The sequence below is a fragment of the Phocoena sinus genome, chromosome 4 (assembly GCF_008692025.1).
Source record: "Phocoena sinus isolate mPhoSin1 chromosome 4, mPhoSin1.pri, whole genome shotgun sequence".
Taxonomy (NCBI): Eukaryota; Metazoa; Chordata; class Mammalia; order Artiodactyla; family Phocoenidae; genus Phocoena; species Phocoena sinus.
Window position 1 is genome coordinate 23,072,683 of NC_045766.1, and position 20,696 is coordinate 23,093,378.

Sequence of the window (20,696 nt, forward strand, 5' to 3'; positions counted from 1 at the left end):
ATAATATCTTAATTACAATGGCTCAGCAGTCTGTACTTTTCTAATTTTTAAAAATACATCACCTCATTTAAACCTCTCTGTACTCTTTTACTTATCAATAAATAGTACCTACATTATACGATGTTAAATGACTAAGGTAGGTAATAGCGGCCTACAATTTGTTATCACACATTACAAATTCCAAAGAGCTCTGTAAATCAAACTTTTTTTTTTGTACCAAATCTCATTTGGCAGCAAAAAGATATCTGAACTCACTTAGTACAAAGATTAATATGTTTCACTGAAGAAATAGCTATGTATCTGATTACAGGATACTCTACCAGATTACTCCTAGTGATGATACTTAATAAAAAGTATATGTACTGCATTACCTTTAAAAATCTAAAAATCCTGAATTTCTAAATGTAGTTGGCCACAAAAGTTTCACATAGAGAACTGGAAGTTTGTACAAGTAAAGCACTTAGAAAAGTGCCAGTGTTTAATAAATGTTGGCCATTATCATAACACTATCTCTCATAATGTCAAGAGTGTCAGGGGACAAACAGGATTAATCCAGCTAGCAAAAACAGATTACTCTTTCAAGATGTTTATTGGAAGGGAAGGTGAGAAATAGGGCAGTCTCTACCTTCTCACCTGTAAATAGATGATAGAGTGAATATTTGTAAGGGAAAGTCTAGTTATTTACCTTATAGAGTCTGTCCCTCCTTATAATTACTCCTACCCCCACTTTTACCCTTCCTACACATTCTTCAGGATTTTTTCCCCTCCAATTCCTTGGGTAGAATACTAGTTCATTCCTATAAGCATGTCTATACTCTAGTCATAAACCTACTGAAAAAAGTAGTTATACAGTATATGATAACCATCTGAGTGGCTTCCTATGAGACTGTGAGCACTTCAAGGCAGGAGAACATGTCTTACTCATCTTTGTTTCCCTTAGGCACAGTGCTTGCTCCCTGGTAGACAATGAAATGTTACTGAAAGGATGAAACCCAAAACTCCAGTCTTCTTTCCTATCATGTATGTAGGTTAATGTATATGAGCTTTGAAAGTTCAAAGATAAGACAGAAAACAATCACAGAGAGAACTTTAAGTGAGTATCTTATATTCTTATATTTCATATCCTCTATTTAAAAAAACTTCTAATAAATATGGATAATTTACTCTCAGAAGAATTTACATTAAGAAGAACTTTTAGAAATTTAGAGGATATTTGAGCGAGGGACATATGTTAGAAATTTTAAAAACAGCTTTATTAAGGTAAACTGCACGTATTTAAAGTATACAATTTGATAACTTTTGATATATGTGTATACCAACATATATGAGAATTTAAATTTAATTAATCAAATGAAATACAACCAGCTGAAATCATATAGAAGTTTCATCCAACTTGGTCTATAAGTAGTAAGATTTATGATAGTACCGATTTATTGCACAATTCTAGAAGCTTATCTGTTAGGCGAGTTGCATCTCCAACAAACTTTTCTAAGGATTTTTTCATATGAATAGCTTTATTTAGGATTTCCTTGCATCTGTTTACACGCATGGGATAAGAAGACTGTCATAAAAAAAAAAGTTAAATGCAATTGTTAAAAGATAACAAAACTTCTGATTGACAAAAATCAACTTAAACAGTATGCATGATGAAAGTTTACAGTGATAAATATTTCCTGGAAATCAATTTGGCAATACTATCAATAGCCATAAACATGCTGCTATCCTGCGACCTGATGAGTTCCCTTCTTAGGATCTATCTTGAAGGAATAATCAGAAATGAGAATAAATATAGATGTGTCTAGATGTTTTGCAACAGCAAAGAAAGTAAACAACCTTAATGATCAACAGCAGTTAAGTAAATTATAGATGGCTAACCATTATAGAATTTTATAAAATTTAAAAAATTGGTTCTTCAATGAATATTTAACATGGGAACATGATTATGGTAACAATTTTAGGTGAAAAATATGAAATTACATATCTATGCAATCCAAATTTAGTGTTAAAATATGCATAGATAATAAACATACAAAAATACATCAAAATATTAATGATATAAACAGTGAATTTTAATTTTCTTTTTTATATTTCTCTGTATTTTCTAAATTCTCTAAAATATTTATTAATTCAATATATTTACCAATTTGTACATTCCTATTAATAATGCAATAAAATTTTCTAGTATTAATAGTTCTGATACTTTGGATTAAAAAACTTGGAAAAAAAATAGGTTACTGTTTTATACCAAGCACTAACACTTTACTATACTTCATAAAGAAAACACATGATAAATCCTTCAATCTTAAACATACTAGTCACTTCATTTGATACAGTAAATATTTCTAAATTTTATAATGAGACATAGTACTATAGTTTCTTTTTAAAAATACTTAAAATTTATCTTCTTGCTACAAATCTAACATAAGAGAAACCCTGGAACTTGTATCTACATATTAGCATTAAAATGGAAAGACACTATTGTGATTAATATATCACCTTTGACACAGCTGTCATCATCCACATTGCTTGTTGAGGATAGGCCAGAAACACTTTGGCTATAATTTCCATCAAGACAACAAAAACTTCATCATGAGAATGACAAATTCGGGAGATCAATTGTGAAAAGGCGGTCAAAAATTGATATGGAGCTAAGTGATTTGTGTGCTCTGTGATAACTTTGTTTATCTTAGCTAAATCATTTCTCATTTGTACACGATCAGAGCGGCCAGCTGGAAAAAAAAAAATCAAAGTTAAAAATACCAGTAAAAAAGTATATCAATTTCACAGAAAAAAAATTTTGTTTTAAAAACAGCTTTAAGATATATGTTATTCCCATGTCCAAAGCTAGATCACTTGCCTATTTGTGAAAAGATACTTTTCTCTGTCCAGGTAGGAAAAAATATTTAAGTCCACTGAAAATATCAAGGCCCATTTCTTTTTAAAAATTTTTAAAGACTTTATTTATTTATTTATTTAACATCTTTATTGGAGTATAATTGCTTTACAGTGGTGTGTTAGTTTCTGCTGTATAACAAAGTGAATCAGCTATACATATACATATATTTTCACTAGAAGCAAACAGAACAAGCCACAATCCATTGTAATTTTTAACGTAAATTATTTGGCTTAAACTAATATTTTTCAAAATGTGTTAGGTTTACCAAGGAACGAGCAGGTTTACACTTCCAGGCCCTGCAACTCCAACTACTTTAAAAAGTCTATGCTTAGTCTTTCTCCTCTTTTTTAACATTTCGTTTCTTGCTCTCACATAAATCATAATTCTTCTCAGTCCCTTAAAAATTTTACCAAAAAATTATACCTTTTTCCCATTCATATGCCTTAGCACCAAAATCAAGCCATAGTGATAACATTCGTGGCATTGATTGATATATGAACTGATTTCCATACTGTAAAGACCTGCAATTACATAGAAAATATATTAACGTAGTATTCTTTTTTACATTATATGAATTCAATATAAAGATTTAAACTATCACTTGAGAAATATATGGCCTCTGACAAAAATTTTTATAGCATCAGTATTTCTTCCTAGTACACATTATCTTTGACTCCTCTCTCCCCACTTTTTTCTTTCTTCACTCCTCACTAACCTCTATAGTATCAATACACTGACCAAAAATAATTCAAGTTTTGACCTGGTCAAACTCCTGTCAGTACTTCTTTTAAATTGTCCTTAGGATCTGTGCCTTTATTTGTATTCCATGGTCATAAGCCTAGGTCAGGCCCAATCACTCAATTTCTGGGAAATTACAGTAACTTGGTCTCCCTAATTCCATATTTCTTCCCTTCAATAAATTCCAGGCTACCATTTCTGAAATTCTAGCTTTATCATACTCCCCCTGTTTAAAAACAGCAATCACTTACCTTTAGATTAAGACTATATGAATGACTCTGCTCGGGATTCAAATATATACAACCCTTTTTCTTTATAACTTTGCAATCTTAGTCTCTCACTATTCACCACATACATCTTCCATCAAGTTCAATTTCCTCACCATCCTCTCAACAAACCACTCAACACTGTGTCTCTGCCAAATCTGTGAAAAGTTAGTACAGGCATACCTCGGACATATTGCAGGTTTGGTACTGGACCACTGCGATAAAGCGAATATCACAATAAAGGGAGTCACACGAATTTTTGGGTTTCCCAATGCATATAAAAGTCATGTTTACACTATACTGTAGTCTAATAAGTGTGCAATAGCATGTCTAAAAAAAGCAATATACATACCTTAATTGTAAAATACTTTATTGCTAAAAAATGCTAATCATCACCTGAGCCTTCAGCGAGTTGTAATCTTGTTGCTGGCGGAGGCTCTTGCCTCGATGTTGATGGCTGCTGACTGATCAGGGTGGGGGCTGCTGAAGGCTGGGCGGCCGTGGCGATTTCTTAAAATAAGACAACAATGAAGTGTGCTGCGCTGACTGACTCTTCCTTTCATGAACGATTTCTCTGTTGCGTGCAATGCTGTTTCATAGCATTGTACCCATAGGAAAACTTCTTTCAAAATTGCAGTCAATCTCTCAAACCCTGCCACTGCTTTATCAACTAAGTTTAGGTGAGATTCTAAACCCTTTGTTGTCATTTCAACAGTGTTCATAGCATCTTCACCAAGAGGAGATTCCATCTCAAGAAATCACTTTCTTTGCTCATCCATAAGAAGCAGCTCCTCATTCGTTTTATTGTGTTTTTATCATGAGATTACAGCAATTTAGTCACATCTTCAGATTCCACTCCTAATTCTAGTTCACTTTCACCACATCTGCAGTTCCTTCCTCCACAGTGGTCTTGAACCTCTCAAAGTCATACATGAGGACTGTAATCAACTTCTTGCAAATTCCTGTTAACGTTGATACTTTCACATCTTCCCGTGAAACACAAATGTTCTTAATGGCATCTAGAATGGTGAACCCTTTCCGGAAGGTTTTCAATTTACTTTGCTCAGATCCTTCAGAGGAATCACTATTTATGGCAGCTATTACTTGTGGCAGCTATTACAATATGAAATGTATTTCTTTTTAAAAAATTTACTTTCATTATTTATTGATGTTATTTAGGTTAACATTGGTTTATAACGTTATACAAGTTTCATGTGTACGTTACATTTCTACTTCTATATACCTTATAGCATGCTCACCACCAAAAATTTAGTTCCCATCCATCACCATACGGTTGATCCCCTTTACCCATTTCACTCTCCCCTTCCCCTCTGTAACCACTACTCTGTATCTACCTGTTTGTTTTTATTTGTTTTGTTTTGTTCATTTGTTTTGTTTTTGTGTGTCTTTGTTTTTTTATATTCCACATATGAATGAAATCATATGGTGTTTGTCTTTCTCTGTTTGACTTATCTCACTTAGCATAATACCCTCAAAGTCCATCCATGTTGTCACAATGGCAAGATTTCATCTTTTTTTTAAGGCTGAGTAGTATTCTATTGTATACGTGTATACACCACAACTTCTTTGCCCACTCTTCTGTTGATGGGCACTTTGGTTGTTTCCATATCCTGGCTATTTTAATAATGCTGTGATGGACATAGGGGTGCACATACCTTTTCAAATTAGTGTTTTCATATTCTTTGGATAAATACCCAGAAGTGGAATAACTGGATCATATGCTAGTTCTATTCTTAAATTTTTGAGGAATCTCCATACTGTTTCCACAGTGGCTGCACCAATTTACATTCCCACCAACACTGTAGGAGGGTTTCCTTTTCTCTACATCCTCTAACACTTGTTATTTCTCTTGCCTTTTTGATAACTGTCATTCTAACAGGAGTGAGATGATATCTCATTGTGGTTTTGTTTTACATTTCCCTAATAATTAATGATGTTGAACATCTTTTCATGTGTCTGCTGGCCATCTGAATGTCTTTTTTGGAAAAATGTCTATTCAGCTCCTCTGCCCACTTTTTAATTGGGTTGGTTTTTGTTGTTGTTGTGTGAATTCTCATATATTTTGGATATTAACCCCTTATTGGATATACCATTTGCAAATATCTTCTCCTTTTTGGTAGGCTGTCTTTTCATTTTGCTGATGGTTTCATTTGTTGTGCAGAAATGTTTTAGTGTGATGTAGTCCCATTTGTTTATTTTTGCTTTGGTTTCCCTTGCCTAAGGAGTCATATCCAGAGGGATATTACTGAGGTAGATGTCAAAGACTGTACTGCCTAGGTTTTCTTCTAGGAGGTTTGTGGTTTCAGGTCTTACGTTAAAGTCTTTAATCCATTTTGAGTTGATTTTTGTGTATGGTATGAGATAGTGGTCTAGTTTCATTTTTTTTTTTGCACATGGATGTCCAGTTTCCTAACATCATTTATTGAAGAGACTACCCTTTCTCCATTGTATATTCTTTGCTGCTTTGTTGAATGTTAGTTGTCCATAGAAGCCTGGGTGTTTTGCTGGTCTCTCAGTTATGTTCCACTGATCTATGTATCTATTTTCTGCCAGTACCATGCTATTTTGATTACCACAGCTTGGTAATATAGTTTGAAATCAGGGCATGTGATACCTCCAACTTTGTTCTTTTCTTTTTCTTTTTTTTACGGTACGTGGGCCTCTCACTGTTGTGGCCCCTCCCATTGTGAAGCACAGGCTCCAGATGCACAGGCTCAGCGGCCATGGCTCATGGGCCCAGCTGCTCCACAGCGTGTGGGATCTTCCCGGACCAGGGCATGAACCCGCGTCCCATGCATAGGCAGGTGGACTCTCAACCACTGCGCCACCAGGGAAGCCCCCTGTTCTTTTTTCTTAGGTTTGCTTTGCCTATTTGGGGTCCTTTGTGGTTCCATATAAGTTTTAGAATTTTTTGTTGTATTTCTGTGAAAAATGTCCTTGGGATTTTGATAGGAATTGCATTGAATCTGTAGGTTGCTTTAGGTATGGGCATTTTAACAATGTTAATTCTTCCAGTCCATGAGCATGGAATATCTTTCCATTTATTTGTGTCTTTTTCAATTTCTTTCAGCAATGCCTTATAGTTTTCAGTGTACAGGTCTTTCACCTCCTTGGTTAAATTCACTGCTATGTATTTTATTCTTATTACTGCAATTGTAAATGGGATTGTTTTATTAATTTCTCTTTCTGCTAGCTCACTGCTAGCATGTATAATAGAAATGCAACAGATTTTTGTATACTGATTTTGTATCCTGCAACTTTACTGTATTTGTTTATTATTTCTAATAGTTTTTTCGTGTATTCTTCAGGCTTTTCTATATAAAAAATCATGTCATCCACAAATAGTGACAATTTTACTTTTTCCTTTACAATTTAGATGGCTTTTATTTCTTTTTCTTGCCTATTTGCTCTGACTATGGCTTCCAATACTATGTTGAATAAGAGTGGTGAGAGGGGGCATCTTTGTCTTGTTCCTGATTTTAAAGGGATAGCTTTCAGTTTTTCATGGTTGACTATGATGTTAGCTGTGGGTTTGACATACATGGCCTTTACTAATTTGTGGTATGTTTCTACTATACCCACTTTATTGACACTTTTTATCAAAAATGGATATTGAATCTTCTCAAATGCTTTTTCTACATCTATTGAGATGATCATATGGCTTTTATCCTTCATTTTGTTAATGTGGTATACCATGTTGGTTGATTTGTGTATGTTGAATCATCCTTACATCCCTGGAATAAATCCCACTGATCATGGTGTATGATCCTTTTAATGCATTGTAGCAGCTGGTTTGCTAATATTTTATTGAGGATTTTGGTGTCTATGTTCATCAGAGATATTGGCCTATAATTTTCTTTTTTGTGTGTTGTCTTTGTTTGGTTTTGGTATCAGGGTGATGTTGGCCTCATAAAATGAGTTAGGAAGCGTTCCTTCCTCTTCAATTTTTTGGCAGACTTTAAGCATTAAATCTTCTTTGAATGTTTGGTAGAATGCACTGTGAAGCTGTCTGGTCCTTCTATTTCTTCATGATTCAGTCTTGGAAGGGTGTATGGTTCTAAGAATTTGTCCATTTCTTCTAGGTTGTCCAATTTGTTCATAATATTCTCTTACAATCCTTTGTTTTTCTGTGGTATCCGTTGTTATTTCTCCTCTTTTATTTCTGATTTTATTTATCAGACCCTTCTCTCTTTTTTTCTTGGTGAGTCTAGATAAAGGTCTGTAAATTTTGTTTATCTTTTTAGAGATCCAGCTCTTATTTTCACTGATCTTATCTACTGTCTTTCTAGTCTCTATTTCATTTATTTCCACTCTGATTGTTATTATTTCCTTCCTTCTATGGACTTTGGGCATCATTTGTTCTTCTTTTTCTATTTCCTTTAGGTGTAAGGTTAGATTGTTTGAGATTTTTCTTGTTTCTTGAGGTAGGCCTGTATTGCTATAAAGTTCCCTCTTAGTACCGCTTTTGCTGCATCCCATAGATTTTTTTGGTATGTCATATTTTCATTTTCATTTGTCTTCAGGTAATTTTTAATTTCTTCTTTGATTTCTTTGTTGACCCAATAGCTCTTCAGTAGCATGCTGTTCAGTCTCCATATACTTGTCATTTTTCTACCTTTCTTCTTGTAGTTGACTTCTAGTTTCATACCATTGTGATTGGGAAAGATGCTTGATATGATTTCAATCTTTTTAAATTTATTGAGATTTGTTCTTTAGAAAGTTCCACATGCACCTGAGAAGAATATGTATTCTGCTGCATTTGAATGTAATGTTCTATATAGATCTATCAAATCCATCTGGTTCTGCTGTTTCCTTGAATTTCTCTCCAGATGATCTATTCACTGACACAAGTGGGATGTTAAAGTCCCCTACCATTACTGTGTTGCTGTTAATTTCCATTTTCTTGGTAATTCCTTCACTTTCAGCCGATGTTTGTCTTTAGAGCTGAGCTCCTGGAGGCAGCATATAGTTGGGTCTTGTTTTTCTTAACCCATCCAACCACTTTGTGTCTTTTGGTTGGTGAATTCAATCCGTTTACATTTTAGGTGACAGATGAGGACTTAGCACTGCCAGTTTAGCTTTTGTTTTCTGGTTGCTCTATATATCCATTGTTTTGTTTTGTTTTGTTTTTTCCTTGTGTTTCTGTCTGCCATTTTGGTTTGGAGGTTTTCTGTTTTTCGTAGTTTCCTCTTTTTTTATGTTTCATGTCTCTACTCTATATTTATGTTTTGTGGTTACCATGGGGTTTGTATGAAATCTCTCATAGATAAAATAGTCCTTTTTCTGCTGATAGTATCTTACCTTCATTTACCTACGTAGGTTCCATCCTTTTCCTCTTCCCCTTTTATATTTTTGTTGTCTCAAATTATCCCATTTTACATTGTGAGTTTGTTACTGAATTGAAGCAGCTATATTTGTTTTTTCAACATTTTCCCTCTTTAACCTTTACGCTATAACAAAGTGTTTAAAAACCTGTTGCGATAAAGACTTGCAACTTTTGATTCTGTCTACTTATCACCTTAGTCAAAGTTTTGTGTACTTTTTGCCATTCTGTTTCTGGTAGAAAAGCTCATTTCAACATTTCTTGTAAGGCAGGTCTAATGTTGATTAACTCTCTTGGCTTTTGGTTGTCTGGGAAAGTCTTTATTTCTCCTTCATATCTGAATGATAACTTTGCTGGATAGAGTATTCCTGAGTGATGACTTTCAGTATTTTGAGAATGCCACTCCACTTCCTCCTGGTCTGTAGAGTTTCTGCTGAGAAATCTGATGGCCCAATGAGGTAGCTTTGTGGGTTACCATCCCTTTCTCCTTAGCTGCCTTTAAAATTCTTTCTTTGTCATTGACTTTTGACAATTTTAATACAATCTGTCTTAGAGAAGGTAATTAGGTGTTCTCTTAGCTTCATGAACTTGTATACCCAGTTTCTTCTCCAGGTTTGGGAAGTTCTCAGCTATTATTTAAATAAATGCTTTGCTCCCTTCTCCCTCTCTTCTCTTCGGGGATATTCATTACCCTAATGTTGCCCTTCCTAAAAGAGTTGAATAGCTCTCTAGAATTTCCTCATTTTTAAAATATCTTCTCTTTCCTGTCCTACTTGTACCATTTCAAGTTTGCTAATTCTCTCTTCCATATGGTCTGCTCTATTTCCAATGCTTTTAAATGTACTCTTCATCTCATTTATTGAGGTCTTCAACTCGAGAATTTCTGTTGGGTTCTTTTTTAGAGTTTAAGTACTCCTTCTGTTCATTAATTTTATTCCTGAGCTCACTGAACTGCCTTTCTAAGTTTTCTTGCAGCTCACTGGGTTTCTTCATGACAGCTATATTGAATTATCTATCAAATTGCAATATTCTGCATCTTTAAGTTTGGTTTCTGGAAAATCATCATTTGCTTTTTGTGGTACTGTCACTGTGGTTATTCATGGTGCTAGATGAGTTGTTCCTCTGCCAGTACATCTGAAGTAGGGACAGGTTTGAGATTAGAGGCCTTTCTTTTGTTTTCCAGTAGGTGGCACTACAGCATAGGTTTTTGGTTTCTTTTACCTGAGGCGCCTCTGGCTCTATTTGAGTCGGCCCATTCCACCTTCCACCTCCTCTGTTAGAGGTGTGACTCCCTGCCCTCATTATCGCACCTTGTGCCTCTGGAGTCGATGGTAGCTCCTTCTCCCACTGTCACTGGTGTTGCTGCTTGGTGCATCTAGATGGTAGGCTCTGCCATCTCATCTGGGATCCCATGAATTGCAGGCTCCACTGCCATGGGGGGAGGGGAATGAGGAGAGTTGGGAGGTGAGCTGAGGTTGCATGGGCGTCTCTGCTGTGTCTGGTATTGTAAGGTTCATGGAGCTCTGCCACAGTGGACCTGGAGTTGTTGGCGCCTCAGTGGCTGGAGGGACAGGGTCTCAGGCCCCACTGCCACTGTTTCCCAGTTACCCGTGGCCACAGGAGCTGCTGGGGCCAGGAGGCTAGAATCATGTGTACCTCCCTCCTCTGCCACTGTTCGGTTCTCTGGGGCTGCAGACTCAGTTGCTGTGGCTGGAGGGCTGGGTTTTGCAGGCACCACCTCTGCTGTTCCCTTGCTTTCAACTTCTCTATGTGTTTCAGTACACCCACCTTTAGATGTACCAATGTGTGGATTCTCCGGTGTGCTGGTGTATTGAGCGGAAGTACCCTTGTTGTACTGTGGATGTTTTATTGGTTGTAGATTGATGGGGTGAGACAAAGGTAGCTTTTCACTCTGCCATAATGCTGACATCACTCCAATCACAAAATGTATTTCTTAAACAATAGAACTTGAAAGTTGAAATTGCTCCTTGATTCATGGGCTGCAGAATGGATGCTGTGTTAGCAGGCATGCAAACAACATTAATCTCACTATACATCTCTATCAGAGTTCTTGGGGGACCAAGTGCATTGTCAATGAGCACTGACATTTTGAAAGGAATCTTTGTTTCTGAGCAGTAGGTCTCAACCGTGGGCTTAAAATATGTAGTAAAACATGTTGTAAACAGATGTGGTGTCATCCAGGCTTTGTGGTTCCATTTACAGAGCACAGGCAAAATAGACTTAGCATAAACCTTAGGGCTCTAGGATTTTCAGAGTAGTAAGTCACTAGCTGCATTAGGCCCTAATAAGAGAGTCAGCCTGTCCTTTGAAGCTTTGAAGCCAGGCATTGACTTCTTCTCTAGCTATGAAAGATGGCATCTTCTTCCAATATAAGGCTGTTTTGTCTACATCGAAATTCTGTGGTTTAGTGTAGCCACCATTAATGATCTTAGCTAGATCTTCTGGATAATGTGCTGCAGCTTCTACATCAGCATTTGTTGCTTCACCTTGCCCTTTTCTGTTATGGAGACGGTTTCTTTCCCTAAACCTCATGAACCAATGTCTGCTAGCTTCAGACTTTTTTTCTGCAGCTTTCTCACCTCTTTCAGCCTTCTTAGAATTGAGGCAAGTTAGGGCCTTGCTCTGGATTAGGCTTTGGAAATATGGTGTCCAATTTGATCTCTGTAAACTACTAAAATTTTCTCCATATCAGCAATAAAGCTGTTTCACTTTCTTATTATTCATGTGTTAACTGGAGTAGCACTTTTTTTTTTTTTTTTGTGGTACGCGGGCCTCTCACTGCTGTGGCCTCTCCCGTTGCGGAGCACAGGCTCTGGATGCGCAGGCTCAGTGGCCATGGCTCATGGACCCAGCTGCACCACGGCATGTGGGATCCTCCCAGAATGGGGCACGAACCCGCGTCCCCTGCATCGGCAGGCAGACTCTCAACCACTGCGCCACCAGGGAAGCCCTGGAGTAGCACTTTTAATTTCCTTCAAGAACTTTTCCTTTGCATTCATAACTTGGCTAACTCTTTGGCACAAGAGGCCTAGCTTTTTGCCTGTCTCAGCTTTTGACATGGCTTCCTCACTAAGCTTAATCATCTCTAGCTTCTGATTTAGTGAGAGATGTGTGACTCTTCCTTTCAACACTTCCTTTGAACACTTAGAGACCATTGTAGGGTTATTGATTGGCTTAACTTCAATATTGTTGTCTCAGGGAATAGGGAGGCCCAAGGAGAAGAAAAGAGATGGTGGAATGGCCAGTTGGTGGAGCAGTCAGAACACACACAGCATTTATGGAATAAGTTCGCTGTCTTGTATGGGTGCAGTTCATGGTGCCCCAGAACAATTACAATAGTTAACATCAAAGATCATTGACCACAGATCACCATAACAAACACAATAATAATGAAAAACTTTGAAATATTGCAAGAATTACCAAAATGTGAGTATACAGAGACCTGAAGTGAATAAATGCTGTTGGAAAAATGGAACTGATAGACTTGTTCAACACAGGGTTGCCACAAAACTTCAATTTGTAAAAAACAGTATCTGTGAAGCTCAATAAAATGAGATATGCCTGTAATGCCCTCTCTTTTTTGAATTTAATTACCTTTTAAACCCTACCTTCTTCACAAGGCCTACCAAACTTCTCTGGCAATGCAGCAAAGAGATACTTTTGATATCATGAAGCCAGTGGTTTGAGTTTTGACTTCAGATTTGCCCCAAATCCATGACTCCTGGACTTGTTTGGTTCATTTTTGGTATCTTGCTAATATCAAAAAGATATTTCTAATATTTGTACCACTTATTTTGATATTTGATCACATTCTACTATGTACCATTATTTAAATATTTTGTGTGCTAAGGTTTCTCTACCCAATTGGACTGTAGCTCCTTGAGGGCAAACATTAATGCTTAATTAGCAATAACACAGTAATTCAATGACTCAGAGGAAAAGCATCGATAGCTGAGCTTATTTACTCCTTTAAGCATCCATATGTTTTATTTTAACTACTATGGATAAAATATATTCTAAAATAGTCTTACTTTCTTAAACTGTACTTTTAAAAATCTCACACTATACCTAATAGTTTTATGCATATCAAGGACTCCAAATAACTCGTTTTAGAAGAAATGTATTAAATAAATTCTGTATACCAATGCATATGATATATGTCAAGACTAAAGAGCAAATGAGAGGTATTATTCATTTTAGAAAAGAAAAATGAATTTAATAACTGTCCTCTGCTTATGCTTCCATTTCAAAATGCCAATATGCCAGGAATTCTTCCTCAATAACAAGTCATTAATAATCAATAATAAATTAAATTAGGTTTGGATTTTATAAAACTTGAATTCCAGGGAGTTCCCTGGTGGCCTACAGGTTAGGATTCTGGACTTTCACTGCCGTGGCCCAGGTTCAATCCCTGGTTGGGGAATTGAGATCCCACAAGCCATATGGCATGGCCAAAAAACAAACAAACAACAAAAAAACAAACAAGCAAACAAAAATTGAATTCCATTTTGGGAAGAAAGGCTTGGCCAAATCTTGCAATCCTAACACTGCTGATGAACAAAAATATATTGCTTTGATTCCTGAAAATATTGAACTGAGAAGTCAAAATACCTGATAATAGGCAACTTTAAATAAATTTATTAGTATGAAGTAAGTTATTCATCAGTAAAGCAATGGTCCACGAGTATGACAAGAAAATGAGTGGAACGTTATTATTACTTCTTAGGAATTAATAACTTGTGATAATATAAACAGTAGGCATGGGACAATACACTATTTGACTATAATACACTAATATACGAAATTAAGTTACATTTCACCTGTTACCTAGTTTAAGCGATAAGCTCTTTCTACAAGTCTAATGTCAAAACCATTTTTATATATACTACTTCTTAGAGAATGGGCTAGAAGGAAACATTCCACAGGCAATTAAATAAAACCATCAAATGTACTAGATTTAGGGTCTTCTGGAATTCTAGGGAAGGGGACTCAGAGGATGAGGGTCCAGAATGGGAAGGACACTTAATTTTCATTGTATATTCTTGGTACTACTGAATTTAAAAAAAACATGCATATATTACTTATTCCATTAAAATAGTTATTATTTAAAGGGAAGGAAAAAATTGTACAAAGAAAAAATTTTTATCTTATCTAAGGTGATAATCATAAAGCAGAAAACATCCTACATATGCTAAGATCTGTGATAATAGTTCAACATCAACAGAGTCACCTTGATATATTTAATCAGCAAACATGCAGTTCTCACTCTCACCTTCCAAAGTGAAGGACTATATACCGAATGAGATCACCCTGCTTTTCCATTTTGTTGTCTGTGACCATAGGCATCAATTTGTCATAGTACTTGGCAAGGTAGAAATGCCCATCCTCCCACTCTGGCAGGAACAAGGTCACATCCTGTAAAAGATAACAGAGAATACCCACTTAATAAAACCCCCCACTATGCTGGGAAGTAAAGTATAAATAGATAATTAGGGATCAAAAGTATGAGACCGACATCTAGGCAGAGCAAAGTCAAAGGCAGACTGACTCTAGTGTAAATAAGGAATAGCTACTTTCTTACAAAGGTTTTCTCAGGATAGCTGGTGGGTTCTGGTGGGTTGCCCGCTGATCAACATGTCATGCTAATTTGCTATATAGGGAAAAACACTCCACTTACATTGCCACTTTATGTGATATATCAAAATAATTTTCAGATGGATTAAGGTATTTCATGTATATGTGTACAGGTATATTTTTATTGTTTTAAAAAAAAACCTCAGAGAAAGAATATCAAATCTCTGAAGAGGACTGGACTTTAAAGGCATTCAAATATGGTTTAAAAAAGAAATCACATATCATTTTTCTCTAAGATCTACAAGTTATTGCCCTCTCTCTCAACTCCTTCATAATCAGGCTTTTGAAAAGAATTCTCCAACTCACTGTCATTCCTCAAACTATTTCTTTTTGGTTCAGTAGACACCACTCCACTAAAGTAGCAACTTAAACAGACATACTTTCCAATTCTGATCTCACGTGAGTGACCTCTCTTCAGCATGTTTCTGTTGTCCATGCCATTTCTTCTTTGAATCACTTTCTTCCTCTTGCTTCTGCGAGGCCACAATGTTCCAAGTTTTCTCCTACCTTTCTGGCCACTCCTACTCAGTCGCCTTTGTCATTTCCTCTCCCTTTCCCTTATATTTGTATATTGTGTGTGGTTTATTAATTTTTAATTATATTACTTGAAATGTGATGGAAAATACATAGAACAGCTGAGTAAAAAAAATTTTTAAAATAAAGCTCGACTCTTAATTCAAGCAAATTTGAGAACACAGTTTAGACCAAGAACCTTAAAAAGAGATTGTAAGTTTCCTCCAAATCTAATCCTAAAACCTTACAGATACAAACCTGCTTGTGGATAGAGGACAGAATGACATGATTAGATATATGGAACAGATGCTGGATTCATGTGCCTAAAACGGGCCACAGGGACGAGGCTCCCAGTGTGCTTTTCTCATCTAGTCAAAGGAGAAGCAAATGGAATGAAGGAAAATGCTAATTAAGATTGCTTCTAAAAAGATATTTTCAATCTGGTTTCATTATCTTTCTATCTCCCTTCCTTTCCTTTCTTCCTCCCTCCCTCTCTCCTTCCTTCCTGGTTTAAGTTAAAATTTTATTTTAGAAAATAAAATCTACATACAGAAAGATAAATCTTATATGCAAAGCTTGCTCAATTATCACAAAGCGATCACACTTATATAAGAACTCCAGAAACACGAGCCTCCCCCTTCGCCCTCCCAAACACTACTCCCTTTGTTCTCCTCCCAAATAACCACTACTACAGATTAAATATTTGTGTGTTGTCCCCCCTCCCCCCTCACCCAATTCATATGTTGAAGCCTAATCCCCAATGTGATGGTATGTGGAGGTGGGGCCTTTGGGAGGTGATTAGGTCACAAGTGTGGAACCCTCATGAATAAGATTAGTGCCCTTATAAAAGAGGTCCCAGGGCCCTCCCTTGCCTCTTCTGCCATGTGAGGTCATAAGGAGAAGATGGCTGTCTATGTAAGCAGGGCCTCACCAGACTGAATCTGCTAGCACCTTAATTCTGGACTTCTCAGCCTCCAGAACTGTGAGAAATAAATGTTGCTTAAGCCACCCAGTATATGGTATGTTTGTTATAGCAGTGCATATGGACTAAAAACAACTACTTTCTCCATTTCTGATAAAATAATTTTGTTTTGCTCATTTCTGAACTTTATATAAATGGAATCATACTACATGTATGATTTTTTCATATGACTTTTTTCCTTCAACATTAAGTTTGGGAGAACCATTCAAGTTGTTGGATGTAACCTTGGTTTGTTGGTTTTCATTGCTATACATACAGTATTCCATTATAGGGATATGCTGTAATTCGTTTATCATTCTATAATTGATTGACATTTCTACTTCCAGTTTAAAATCTACAAATAACGTTGGTATAAACATTTTTGTACATGTTCTATGGAGACGTGTTGAGCATTGATAAAGTGGCTGTCACAGTATTATCACCTTTAGGAGAAAACACCAAACTGTTTACCAAAATGATTGTAATAACTTATACTTCCAGCAGCACTGTATGAGCGTCTAAATGCTCTATAGCCTTGCTAACACTTGAAAATATCAATCTTTTAAATTTTAACCATTCTTGTAGGTATATAGTGTTAGCTCATAATACTTTTCTTTAAACTGAATGGCAGTTGATTTATAATATTGTATTAGTTTCATCATAATACTTTTTAAATTTGCATCTATTCCTGTCTACTACAGTGAAGATATTTTCTTTTTTTGGGTCATTTATATATATCCTTCTGTTAAGTCTTCTATTCAATTTTAAAATTGAGTTGTCTGTATTTTTCTTATTGACTTTTAAGAGTTCTTATTATATTCTGGATATAAGCCTCACCATTTATGTATTGCAAATATCTTGTAATCTATTGCTTACCTTTACATTCTTTTAAAAAATACTTATTAATAAATATATATTTTTATTTTTTAAATAAAAAATAAAAGCTGATGTACAATATCATGTTAGTTTCAGGTGTACTACATAATGATTTGACATTTGCATACACTATAAAATGATCACCACGATAAGTCTAGTAACCACCTGTCCCCATACTAAGTTATTACAATATTATTGACCATATTCTTTATGCTGTATGTCTCCATGACTTATTTATTATATAATTGAAAGTTTATACCTCTTAATCCTCTTCATCTATTCCCCCCTACCCACCTCCCATCTTTCTTGCCTTTACATTCTCAATGGTATCTTTTGATGAACAGAAATTCATAATTTTAAGTTAGTCAAATTTATTAATCGTTTCTTTTATAGTTATTGTTTTTGATCTGTTTAAGATGTCCTGAGCTACCTCTAGGTTTGAAGATACTCTCCTATATTCTATTTTGGGACCTTTATTATTTTGCCTTTCACATTTAGATCTACAATCTACCTGAAGTTTATTTTTGTTTATGTTGTAAAGAAGGGATCAAGTTTGACTTCTCCTCCCATAAGCTATCCAAATAACACAACAATGTTTACGGAAAAGATCATTCTCTCACCTCTACAATACCACTTAGAATCTGTTTCTGGGTTCTCTCTTCTGTTCTATTGGTTATTTGCCTAGCCTTACATGAACACAACATCATCTTAATTTCTATACCTTTATAATAAGTCTTGAAACACATCCTGGTTATTCTCAGTTTGCCCCTCTAAAATACACTTGTCACTCCACTCTTTTCTGCTCTATAATCCAAAAGATTGACATTGTTGATTTCTATCAGTGGGCCTATTTGCCTTCTGGAAATTGTTGTTCTTATAGTTGCCCCATGATTGTTCTTTCCTTAGCAACTGTTTCCAGCGGGGCCTCATCGTTTTGAGTTATGCATGTGTATCGTGGTATTCAGTCAAAGACTCAGTGGTGATTCTAATGCAGATCTAGAACTTTTTGTCTAACTCCTTTTTCCAGGTTAGTCTGCTTCACAATTCTAGCCATCCACTCTTATTTTATTATTTTGTATCTTCTATATTCCATGTTTTTAATTTTTTTTCAGTTCCTTTTCTAACTCCTTGAGATGGATTCTTAGCTTATTAATTTTGAGCCTTTATTTTCTTCTAACATATGTAAATAATATTTCAAATTCCCTGTAAGAATGGCTTTAGCTGAATCCAAGTTTTGCTATGTCATATTTTTATTATCATTCAGTTCAAAGTATTTTTCAATTTCCATTGCAATTTTTTCTTTGACCCATGGGTTACTGAGAAGTATCTCTTTTCTAACACCATCTATGTAAGGCTTAATACGTAGTAAGGAAGGTATATACTGTGTTTGTTCAAAAATTTTCAGGCCAGACTGTGGTTAACTTTGGGAAGGAGGATGAAAGGGTGAGTTCTAGAGCATTAAGAACATTCTACTTCTTGATATGGGTGGTGGTTTCATGACTATATTTATTTCATGATAATTCCTCCAACTATACTTATGTTATATATTCACTAAAAAGTCAAAAAAGCTTCCTGGCTATTTTTATACATGTGCTCTTCCCATATGGACCTTAAAATAATTTTATCTATTCTCAAAAAAAACAAAAAAAGTGAGTTTCTAACTGAAATTGCATTATACATTCACTTACCTTATATTTTTTCATAACTGCATTGCTTTCAAAGTTAGCTGTTTCTTCCATAAAACGGCCCACTAGTAGCATAGCTCGTCCATGGATTAACATGTTCTTACTTTCAGTTGGGGTTTTATTTTCAGGAAAACATAACTCAACACCCTTCTGAAGAACAATTAGTGCCTGGTGAACATCACCCTGAAAGAAAAAAGGCAACAACAAGCCTTTTAATTTAAGAACATATTTCCATTTTCTGAAAAGCAAATAAAATTGTTAGAATTTAAAATTCATAAGGTATTTTCTGTATAAATCTATTTGTAATTTCATGTTCATCTCTCATTTTCCTCCTATGAAAGTAAAATCCTAAACAGGAATCATTGCTTCATTTCATATAGAACTCCTGTATTCATTCATTCACTTGTTTTTTACAGTCAGTCAAAGTGCAGGGAACTGAAGATATAGGTAGATGATTAGGGATAAACAAACATAAATATGTCAAAATCTCCAGCTTAAAAAAGTTCACAGTATGGGCTTCCCTGGTGGCGCAGTGGTTAGAGTCCACCTGCCGATGCAGGGGACACGGGTTCGTGCCCCGGTCCGGGAGGATCCCTCATGCCGCGGAGCGGCTGGGCCCATGAGCCGTGGCCGCTGAGCCTGCACGTCCGGAGCCTGTGCTCCGCAATGGGAGAGGCCACAACAGTGAGAGGCCCGTGTACTGAAAAAAAAAAAAGTTCATAGCCAAGTGAGGAAATAAACTATAAAACAACAACACAATGTGCTAAGTGTTATTAACAGAAGAATATACATGCATATTATGTAGGAAAGAGAAGACAGTCTGCTAAATCTACCTGAAGATATAGGAAAATGGAGTTGAGCAGTGGTCAGGCAAAGTAATCACGTGAGGAAAATCTAAGTTAGGTCTTAAAAAATGAGTAGAAATTTTCCCGGCAAAGAATTCAGTGAAGGACACTCTTGGTAGAAGTGTGTCTCAATTTTAGTTGAGAAAAAGGCAAGTAGTCTGGTTTTAGCTGAAGATTAAAGGGTTGTGAGATAAAGGGTTTGTGAAGACTAAAGGGTTTGTGAAGACTAAGGGGTTTGTGACAACTGAACCTGAAGAGGTAGGCTGAGACTCGATGAGAAAGGGCCTTATGTACTTTCTAAAGTTCTGACTTAATCCTAAAACCATGAAGAATACTTTGAAGGATTTTAACTGGGGGAGTGACATGATTCAGTGTACATTTTAGAAAAATGACAGAATGCAGTAATGAACACCAAGAAATGGTGAGACCTCAAAAAAAACTTAATATTGCCAGAGGGTGTAAATGCTAAGGGCATGAAGGAAAGCAGCAACGATAAATAAGAGGGAGAGGATTCAAAAGATATTTCTAAGGTCAGTTTAGTCTCCAACTTGATGTGGAAAGTGAGGGAGAGGAAGAAGTTCAAGATGATGCCCAGATTACTGTCATAAATGAGAGGATGTGATAGAGTCCTACTCAGAAAAATAAGGAATATGGGAGGAGAAACAGGCAGTGAATTTTACATGATGAATTGCATTTTGAGCATACTGAATTTAAGATATTACAATACATACATGTTCTAGCAGTAGCTCTGAAAATGACCTGACTAATGCAGGCTGAATTATTACTTTCATCTCCCATCCAGGAAACATCTCCTCCCCTGTCCTTTCTTAGCCACCAAAGAAGTTGGTTTAATCACAGATGGCACCAACTATAGTTGCTAACTGTCAATTTCAGAACATGCTATGCCTACTACTAAT

At 35.8% G+C, this 20,696-nt stretch overlaps 1 protein-coding gene across 1 annotated transcript in view; it reads right to left on the reverse strand.

Moving 5' to 3' along the window:
• The window catches only part of ATR (ATR serine/threonine kinase), a 103,456-nt gene that overhangs the window by 14,749 nt on the left and 68,011 nt on the right, over window positions 1-20,696 (reverse strand). Inside the window, exons 35-39 of the mRNA XM_032630094.1 lie at window positions 18,938-19,117; window positions 14,538-14,680; window positions 3,320-3,417; window positions 2,497-2,729; window positions 1,427-1,561 (exon numbers count right to left, since the gene is read on the reverse strand). Of these exons, the coding sequence (XP_032485985.1) occupies window positions 1,427-1,561; window positions 2,497-2,729; window positions 3,320-3,417; window positions 14,538-14,680; window positions 18,938-19,117 (789 nt within the window). The remainder of the gene's footprint in view (window positions 1-1,426; window positions 1,562-2,496; window positions 2,730-3,319; window positions 3,418-14,537; window positions 14,681-18,937; window positions 19,118-20,696) is intronic.